Here is a 10,008-nt window from a genome sequence, read left to right on the forward strand (position 1 = left end):
GCAGGTTCGCTTCATCACACAGCACTTCTCAAGGAGCAATCATTTGCATACCACCTCCTCAATTTTTACTGTTTCTGGGTACCACCTCTACTATGATTACTTAACAGCTTTCTCTGAATCAACTTACTTATTACACTTTAATAATTTATTTTAAAAGGAAACTTTATATCAGCATAAATGCAAAACTGTTGTCTTTTGTCATAAAAATATATTTAAACATAGATATTTTACCAGTTATGTTTATTCTTAAATACATAGTATTTTCTTTTTTTGTTGTTGTTGTTGTTGTTGTACGCGGGCCTCTCACTGTTGTGGCCTCTTCCCGTTGCGGAGCACAGGCTCCGGACGCGCAGGCTCAGCGGCCATGGCCCACGGGCCCAGCCGCTCCGCGGCATGTGGGATCTTCCTGGACCGGGGCACGAACCCGTGTCCCCTGCATCGGCAGGCAGACTCTCAACCACTGCGCCACCAGGGAAGCCCCTTAAATACATAGTATTTTAAAGAACATTATTTAAAAGGTCTGCACACCATCTAAAATCACCTGAAGGATCTCACATAGTAGTCTGGATAAAGCTCTTTGGGGCTTTATCCAGTCCATCTTTGGGGTAGACTGCACTAAAGGGAAGTTGTATTTCCCTTATATTCCTTGGAGTGGCAGGAACTTGGTCTTCTTAGAAACTATCCCTGGGTCAACAGCAGCTTATAACTCAAGAGCAAATTAGTGAAAGTCAATTTTTACTGAATAGTGGTATGACTGATGGTATATGTTTCTTAAAGGTCCAAATGTAATAAAAAAATGGAAAAAAGAGTATAGTTGATTTATAATATCGTGTTAGTTTCAGGTGGACAACTCAGCGATTCAGTTATACAAAAAGACCTCTGAGTATTTCAAGACAGGTGCCCCTGGGGATCCTGCCATAGAACACAATTTCTCTCTTCCAATGTCTCTCTTGATGGACTGGGGGTAATAAAGCATTTTAAATTAAGGTATAAAAAAAATTAATGTATGTACATAAAGGTATGTACATCTTTTTTTCAGACATAATGCTATTGCACATTTAATAGACTACAGTATAGCATAAAACATAACTTTTATATGCACTGGGACAGCAAGAAATTCCTGTGAAATATTGCAATATTTGCTTTATTGCAGTGGTCTGGATCAGAACCCTCAGTATCTCGGAGTCGTGCCTGTATGTGTGCAGTGAGGGATGGCAAGAAGTTACATCTGTATTGAATCACAGGCAGCTGCTAAGGTTTGACTGAACGGGCAGGGACTTGGAAGAAACAGGACCTGGAAGACTGGTCACAGGAAGTCTGGGGGAGAGATGTGGATGGACTTCTCAGAGTGGACTCAACATATTTGTGTCCCAGGGAAGGCTCACAAAAGAGCACCCTCTGCCCAGGAGGCTCTCCATGGCCAGGTGGATGCAGTGCACAATCTCTGGACATGAACCAACGGCTTTTCCAAGGCCCCCAGCGCTCGGTCAATGGGCCTATGGACAAAGTGACCATGTGGGCAGGGATGGAGGCTCTATGGGGCTCAGTTACATGGACTTCCCCTCACTGAGGCTCACCTGGCCACCGCTGCTGAGGGCCCAGTGGGTCAAGAGCACTGAGCCCCCCAGATGGCATTATTACCTGTGGGACCAGCCAGCTGCCAAACAGCAGATTAGCTAATCAGGACTCTTCCCTCAGGGCGCAGTGACATGTCCTCACGGGAACAGACACTCTGGATACAGATTTGCCTCCCCCCTCGCCCAGGGGGCTTCTGCCAGCGGCACTGTTGTGGACTGAGAGGCCCATCGGGGTGTCCTCGCAGCACTGCTTCTGATCAAGGAGTTCATTTCACAGAAAGGGGTGAGCGCTGGACTCATGCCATGGGACGCCTCATCTTATCATGACCCACCGCTCAGGAGCTGCTAGGCTGCTAGAAAGGTGGCGGGGCCCATGCAGACTGGGCTGCGGGATCAGTTCGGGAGACCAAACAGGGCTGGGTGCCATCCTATGACCCCCACCCCAGCCAGGACACACGGGTGGGAGCCAAGGCTGCAGGTGTACGTGGCGCCCCGCCCTATATCCCCGATGCCCCGTAGGGGCTTCTGCCCGGGCCCACGGAACCAGAAGGTGGGCTCCTCCGGGGCCTAGTCACCGGCCCGAAGGCCAGAGCGGGTGGAGCATGCTGCGCAGGGCGCGGTTCAGCGGGCACTCTGACGCCCAGGGTTGTAACATCACTAAACGCAGCATTTTGTGGTCCGAGCCAGCGGCGCAGTGACTTGTGAACAAGATTTCTGACCGCCCGGGAGACGGTACACGCTGTCACCCTGCGAGGGTCCCACCGTAGTGGGAGATGGAACTTTTAGTCTTGAAGTCCGCGCAGGTGAGGCATTCTGGAAATGCACGTGAACCACGCGATCCAGGGCCCCAGAACCCCGGCCGCTTCTCGGGGCGGGGCCTCCGTCTGCGGACAGCCGCGTTCCGCGTTCTGCGGCGCTTGGCCCCGCGCGGCCGCCGTAGCGGGGTGGGTTGGGTCCGAACTACGGGGGCCGCGACGTGCGGAGCCGACCGGGCTGGGCGGTGGGGCGCGGGCCGGGCCGCGCCGGCCGCCATGGGCAACCTGTTCGGCCGTAAGAAGCAGCAGAGCCGGGTCACGGAGCAGGACAAGGCCATCCTGGTAAGACGCCGGGCCCTGCAGGCGGGTGGACGCGAGCCGGGGACACCTGGGCCGGGCGGGGAAACCGAGACACGGCGGCTACCGGCTGCGTTTCCGCTCTCGCCACGGGCTTCGGCCCCTCCGGCCGCCCAGCCCCACGCCGGGGCCGCAGCCCCAGAGCCCGTCTGGGGCGGTGAGCGGTGGGCTCCCGGTGGGGAGCGTGTCCGGGTCCGGCTGCCAGCGAGTCTGAGCGAATCCGGTCGCTGCGGGTGTAGGCGGTCCCAGTGCGGCGACTGAGCTGTGCCTCGGGTCTCGGGAGGCGGTGCCCGCGTTTCACTGTTTCCTGGTTGTACCTTGTCAGCGGGCAGGCTGGTCACGGGGTGGGAAGGCGGGCGCCTCTCACGGCAGCAGGGACAGGACGTGCGGCTGTCGCTGGCCTGACCCACCGGCCATGGGTTGCGCTGGGGCAGACGGCCTCTAAAGAGAATGGAGCTGTGGAGGGAACTGGGGAGCGGCCGCTTGAGACAGACTGACCACGTCTACACTGGGGGCTAATTTCTCATCATGTTGAGTTTTAAAGAGGTGCACACCTTTGACCCAGTTAACTCACTCCCCATAACCGACCCTGAAGACGTAATCTTCTATCTGAGAAGTGCCTTGTGCTTGCAGGTGCTCACTGTAGCGTTACCTGAAATGATGAAATCTGGAAGAAATGTAAATGGCTTAAAATAGGGAAAGAGAGACTAAGGCTTGAAAATGGCCTTGCATCCTTTTTGGGACACTGGGGTCCTAGGTGATTGGCACGGTCACGTGAACCTCTCACCTCAGTGCACCATCTGTTGTCCACTCACGTATGGTGATAAGTGTCAAGAGCAGGGGAGCTGATGGCAAATGGCTGAAGTCCATAGAGGAGTGAAGCTGGGAGGGAAGGCCCCAGTCTCCAGCCATGGCTGGGCTGGGATGGTGGCACTCAGGTGACTGTCACCAGCGACTTCTGTGTCATCTCTTCACCTTGGAGGTGCTGGCCACACTCCCTGACCAGCGCTCACACTCCTCGCTGATGGCGATGCCCTGCCATGACGGCGATGCCGCGCCATGACGGCGGTGAGAGCATGCCCTCCACCCCGGTGCTGAGGACGTTAGGACTGGCTCTCTGTCTGGGGTGGGGGAGATTTGTAGGATATTGAGCTGCATCCCTGGCCTCCACCTCCTAGATGCCAGTGGCATCCCCAGTGTGACAGCCAGGGATGTCTCCAGATATTGTCCCACTTGCCCTGGGGGGCAAACTTGTCCCCATGGAGAACTCAGTTTCAGAGGATGTGCTTCCATTGGTGACAGTTGGGGCAGCCTGGCCTGTGGGGGGCCCTTCAGTGACCCCAGCAACCTCTGTATTTGGCTCTCCTGGACACCGGGTAGCCCGGTGAGTGTCCAGCGTGCCCTGAGGGGGCTTGGTGTCAACACAAGGCCTGCTTTCCCGGCAGCAACTGAAGCAGCAGCGGGATAAGCTGAAGCAGTACCAGAAGAGGATCACCCAGCAGCTGGAGCGGGAGCGGGAGATTGCCCGGCAGCTCCTGCGCGACGGCAGGAAGGAGTGAGTGGGGCTGGGGGCCGGTCTTCGGGAGATGGGTTCTGTCCCCCATCGGCCTAGAGCAGAGGTGGGGTAGGCCAGGAGGCTGGTCAGTGCCAGGCCAGGGCAGCTGATGGCCATGGCTGCTGGGTCACTGCTTGGGTTCCCTCTGCAGACGGGCCAAGCTGCTGCTCAAGAAGAAGCGATACCGGGAGCAGCTCCTGGACAAAACAGAAAACCAGATCACCAGCCTGGAGACCATGGTAGGCCTAGTAGGGGTCGGGGGGTGTGGGCCATGGACCATGTAGGCACCAGAGTCCCCTCGGAGGACTGAAACCTATCATTTTCTTCTCCTGGACCTCTCAGCCCACGGCTATGGAATGGGTCAGGCCTGGAGGTGGAGGAGAATCTTTGATGGGAGCCTGACCGTCTTAAGGGGCTGCAGCAGGTTGGCTCTTGCAGGATGGTGGCTGGGGGACTAGGCCGCTTATGGGTGGTGGAGTGGGCGGGGAGTCTGCCCCAGTGACTGAAGAGGTGTTGGGATCTGCAGGAGGCTCCCGAAATGATCCAGTTTCAGGACCCAGAGCTCTAGTTCTGCTCTTTTGCTAACAGAGCTGCTGGTTATAAGCAGTCTACTTTGCGGTTCCTCCCACGCCCTCTCAGTTCTGCCCAAGTGTTGGTCAGGGCAGCGAGAAAGGATAGAAGGAGGAGGAAGGCAGAGACAGTTTGCTCTGAGGCCCAGCAGTCTTTGTCAGTGATAGTGTGATCCTAACTCCCTTCCATGGGTCTGCATGAGGCGGCAGAGAAGGTGGGCCCCTGACCACATGGGTTTCTTTCTCAGGTCCAGAGTATTGAGTTCACCCAGATTGAAATGAAGGTGATCGAGGGGCTGCGGTTTGGAAATGAGTGTCTGAATAAGATGCACCAGGTAAGTCTTGCAGGACTGGGGAAAGAGAGGAAGGGCAGCCAGTGGAACAAGGAGAGGGTTAGTCCCTGAGGCCACACCTGCACGCAGGCCTTTGGGCATGAGGGAAAGCCAGTCACTACCGGGAGAGTAGTGATGGGATGGGAGTGATGGGAGAGGGTGACAGTCTAGTGGTACAAAAAAAAAATTGTACCGTGTCCAGAGATGTTAAAGTGACTAGAGGGACAGTCTGGTTTTAGTTGGGGGGGGGGGGTGAACTAATCTGGAAGACTTCCCGGAGGAGGTGAACACAGCTTCATTTCAAGAAACAGCACAGAGGTGGATGGTGAAAGGAGAGGTGAGGCGCAGAGATGGCGTGCCCCGGCCCCCACCCCGTCTCATTCCTGATGAGTGGATGGCAGTGGGGCTGGGCAGAGAGCTGAGGTTACACTGCCTTTCTGACTGTCCAATGTGATGGTGACCAGTCAAGCAAAGGTGCCGCTTTGAACCCAAAAGAAATCAAGTCACCTGGCCAGAGAAAAATTGTTATACTTCTGACTACCGCTAGGGTTGGTTTGGGTGCCAGAAGGGCCAGCAGGGGTCCAAGGAGGTCAGTTAAGGCTTCTGAAAAGACTGTCTGACAGCTCCATGCCTCTGTGGACGGGCCCTGCCTGGGACAGAAATAACCAAAGATGTGTTATATCCCGCTTGGCGTGGCTTCATTTAAACAGGAACAGAGGGGCTAGGCCGTGCGCCCTGCCAATGCAGGTGGCCTTCGCGTAGGGGGTTCTGTTACGTGCTTCACTGACAAGGCTCAAAAACTTGTAACCGATCAGGTGATGTCCATAGAAGAGGTGGAGCGGATACTGGACGAGACGCAGGAGGCTGTGGAGTACCAGCGGGTAGGTGTTGCCGCACCACGGGGCCTGCCATCTGGCAGCCAGCGAGGACAGTGGCCAACTCGCTGAATGTCCTGCGCCACCCTGGAGGGCCAGGCCTTCCCGCACCACGTGGGGGCTGCCTTCCTTCTTTCGAGTGAGAGGAGCCTTAAGCTGGGGCTGTCTCCTTCCTCCACGAGGGCCCACCTTTCCCCCACCCCAGCCCAGCCGTGCTCCTCACCTCTGCTCCTCCTTTTGCAGCAAATAGATGAGCTGTTGGCAGGAAGCTTCACTCAGGAGGACGAAGATGCCATCCTGGAGGAGCTGAACGCAATCACTCAGGTAACAGGACCCCCGGCACTGACACAGGCCCAGGTGTAGGGACCCCCCCAGGAGGGCTCTGCTCACTGGCCTCGGCGAGCGACTGTGTCAGGTTTCACTTGAGCACACAGCCCTGGTTCTGCAGCTGGTTTTCTTCCCTAAAACAACTGGCATTTGTGCTAAACTGAGGTCCCTTCTCCCCATCCACCTGGCTGGCTGCAGGGCAGGACTGGCCTGGAAAGAACATTTTGCAGGTTGTCCACCCAGGTGTTGCAGGCCTCAGAGTGAACCAGGTGCCAGCACGGAGCGGAATGCCGACCCTCCTAGCTCCCTCAGCCCTTTCCTCCCCAGTGGGCAGTGTGTGGGTTTTAGATCAAATGGGGGCTTTTTCCCTCTTGTGGCCGGTCACTCGCTGTCACACACAGGGCCTCCATGTGTTGGCCCAGAGGCCTCTAACCAGCCAGCCATCACTTCAGGCCCTGAGTCTGTGTTTGCTCCCTGATGGAGGGCGTCTCCATCTCTGTGGGCCCCTGCCTAAGCAAGCCGAATTCACACCGTGCCCACCAGCCTGCCACCCCCAGCCATAGACCAGGCCAGGCAAGCAGGTCCTTAGCACTGCTGCTCGCTGCCTGGGGGCCCTGTGTGCACCTGCCTGCTGAACTACTTCCTCCCAAGGCCCGAGAGGTAGACCAGCACTCGCTGGAACAGCAGGTGCACCCAGGTACCACCACCTGAGGCAGAGGTGCCACTGGGGCCCCTGACCTGCATGGGTGCCTGTTTCAAAGCCCTTGTCTCAGACTCAGAATGGAACTTTGGGTTGGGAGCCCCTCAGGCTCTGGGCCGTTGGAAGCAGCCACCTTTTGTGGTCACTGTGCCCCCGGTGATATGAGTTGCAGAGATGCCAGAAGCCAGGGAGGATGCACCCTGGGCTTGCGTGCTGCAGGATTTGTGTCCTATGTAAATCCCGCTGAGAGCGTAAGTGAACAGGATGCTGTTCTCTCCAAGAGAAGGACAAGGTGATTGTATCTCACAGCCTTTATCCTCTGTTTCTTGCAGGAACAGATAGAGCTGCCAGAGGTTCCTTCAGAGCCCCTTCCTGAAAAGATCCCAGGTACCCTCCTCGTTATGTCCTTTGGAGAACCGTGCGTTCTAGAGCAAAGCAAAATATCCTGGCCTCTGGGCCCTGCCCTTCCTGCCTGGTGAGGGTCGGGCCCCAACCCCACTGCTTGGTGGGCGTGCTCGCTGGCACCAGCTCAGGCGGAGTGCGGGCCTCGCCCTGGGGTTGAGCCCAGGCTTCTGAGCAGTTTCGGTAACCTTGTAAGAGCCAGACCCCGTTCAGAGAGGTGAATCCCAAAGTTAGAGTCGGGAAAGGGCCAGTTGAGCTGTGCAGGCTCTTCTGGGTCCAGCCCAGGACCAGCCGTCCACTAAACGTCACTGGGACGACCTTCCCCGCGGTATCGCATAACACGCCTTCAGAAATTCTCTATCCCCCCGGACTCGTCTTTCGCGATTCCTCCTCAGTTCTCTCTGCTCCCTTGCTGCTGCTTGGCCTCCTTTCTGGGGTCCGTGGGTTAGGGGTGCACGTCCTGAGTGCTTGTGCCCAGTGCCTGCTGTTTGTCATCCCTCCCGGCTTCTGTGTGTAACTCGCCTTTCTCAGAGCTGTGCCCGTTCTTCCCAGAGCGCAAAGCCCTGACCTGGCTCCTTGCTGCCTCTTGTCCTTTTCGGGAAGTTCCCGCCTCTGGGGTCTTCTGTACGCGACAGCCATCTCTATGTTTCCTCCACAGAGAAAGTCCCCGTCAAGGCCAGGCCCCGACAGGCGGAAGTGGTGGCAGCCTCGTAACTTGTGTGGGACTCACGGGGATTCCAGAGGACTGGGGCCCACAGAATTTGGGTGCGTGTCCGGCCCTGGCCGGGCTCCCAGGAGGCTGGCGCCGGGCCAGGTGGGCCGGGAGCTGACGGAGCAGCACAGCACACACAGGGCTCCTGATCGGGATGACTACGGAGCGTTTCCCTGGCGCTGCTGTCCTGCTCTCGTTTCTGGATTAAATGGCAACATTCAAACTCTCCAGCCAGACGCAGCTTCTGCAGCTGTGGTTCCCCTGGGCCACGGCCAGGCCCAACGCTCCTGGTGCTGGTCACACCTCCCGTCCCAGGTCGCGCGGCTCCACGGGCCAGTGTCTCCGCCACCCTGTCTTCTGTGGAAGGCACATCAGACCTGGCCTCCCCACCCTTCCCTTTCCCTTCTTCCTGCTGCTCCCATTAGCTGGCAGGGCTTTGGTTAAGGGGGCCCTCCCTTGGCCTGGCTCCCGGACGTGCCCAGTTTCCATGTAGACTTGGGGGTGGTAACCTCTCTGCTTCCACGTCGGTGTTTGTGGATGGTGGACCAGGAGGGGTGCGTCCCTGCTGGATTTTGATGACTCTAGGAGGTCTGCCCACCCCATCACTCCTGGGGCCGTACAGAGGCCCAGTCCTGCTGACGGACATTCCAGGATAGCCGGCCGGTGTGGCTGCGGGTCCCCGAGCTGCCAGCTTCGAGCTGTTAGCAGCCAAGTGGAGACTGGGAAGGATGGAAGTGACTTCCCTAGTTCACGGTTCGTTTTGGAATTAGACAGTCTCCCTGAGATTTCACTCCCAACAGGAAGACAAGGGGGACCCTCTTAGCCCCCCAGACAGGCCAGCCCCATATTAAAGTTGACACCCACACAGCCTGCTGCCTTGTGGACTGGGGGCCGTGGAAGGGCGGGTTGGTGTGGTTCCTCCCTCAGGTCCCTGGAACACAGTCCCTTGACCCTCCCGGGGCACTTGGCACCTGGCTGGTCAGTGCCACACGGGCTGGGGCCTCAGGAGCCCGTGAGGTTCTATCCCTGCCCGGCTGTGGGTGGAAGGCAGTCACCTGTGGGCACCTGCCTGCAGCAAGGTGCAGGGCGGTACTCTGGCCCCACCTCCCTTAGAAGGGGTGCTGGTGGTTTCTCATTTTTCAAGGGGTTTTGTGTGACTCCCGTGGCTGGTGGCTGGGAGGGCGTGCAGTTTGGTGCCTCTGGGGTGTGGGGGTCTGGTTTGGAGTCCTGATGTCTAGGTAGGAAGCCAGATGCCCCAGGGAGCGAGCAGGCAACAGCAAGGACAGACAAGTGGGTGTCCCACCTGAGGGGGGCCTCCACACCCTCCACCCAGAGGGTATGGTGGGCTGTGGCCAAGTTGCCAGGTCTGGAGTTCTTCAAGAGGAGCTAGAAACCCAGGCTTTCAGTGGACAGTCTTGCTTTGTGTGAAAGCACCCTTACCAGGTGCATGCACACCTCAGCCAGGAGGGGGCTCTGTGCCAGCTGATTTGGGGGATTTTGCCAGAAGCCGACCTTTCCAGCGCCACTCTGGCTGCTGGGCCCCACCCCAGTCCTAGGGGCAGTTCTGATTGAGGAGGGGAAGGAGGTCCTGCCTCTCCTGCCTGTGAGTGACCCGTCCCTCTGCAGCAGTGGGTCCCAGGCCGGGGGAGGGAGGGGCAGCCTCTCCGGACCCCACAAGCAGGGTGGACACCTCCCCTTTCCCTCTGCCTCCCAGGACCCAGAGCTTGGGGCGGCCTGGGAAGCTGCCCAGGGCAGTGCCCTGCCTTGTCTCTTAAACGGTTTCACCACTGGGAGCTGTGTGGTGGGCTGTGGGGCACCAACCCCCGGCCCTGGTGAGCGCTTGGAGA

At 57.9% G+C, this 10,008-nt stretch overlaps 1 protein-coding gene across 1 annotated transcript; it reads left to right on the plus strand.

The window, feature by feature from the left end:
* The first annotated feature begins 2,557 nt into the window (after nt 1–2,557).
* Nucleotides 2,558–9,319, plus strand: CHMP6 (charged multivesicular body protein 6). Its single transcript, XM_082860601.1, has 8 exons — nt 2,558–2,674; nt 4,135–4,244; nt 4,396–4,483; nt 5,062–5,148; nt 5,961–6,026; nt 6,264–6,344; nt 7,380–7,434; nt 8,108–9,319. Exons 1-8 carry the CDS (start codon nt 2,609–2,611, stop codon nt 8,161–8,163), a joined length of 609 nt encoding a protein of 202 aa, XP_082716727.1. The 5' UTR covers nt 2,558–2,608; the 3' UTR covers nt 8,164–9,319.
* The last annotated feature ends 689 nt before the right edge of the window (nt 9,320–10,008 follow it).

The sequence above is a fragment of the Leucopleurus acutus genome (genome assembly GCF_964270905.1).
Source record: "Leucopleurus acutus genome assembly, chromosome: 19".
NCBI classification, from domain to species: domain Eukaryota; kingdom Metazoa; phylum Chordata; class Mammalia; order Artiodactyla; family Delphinidae; genus Leucopleurus; species Leucopleurus acutus.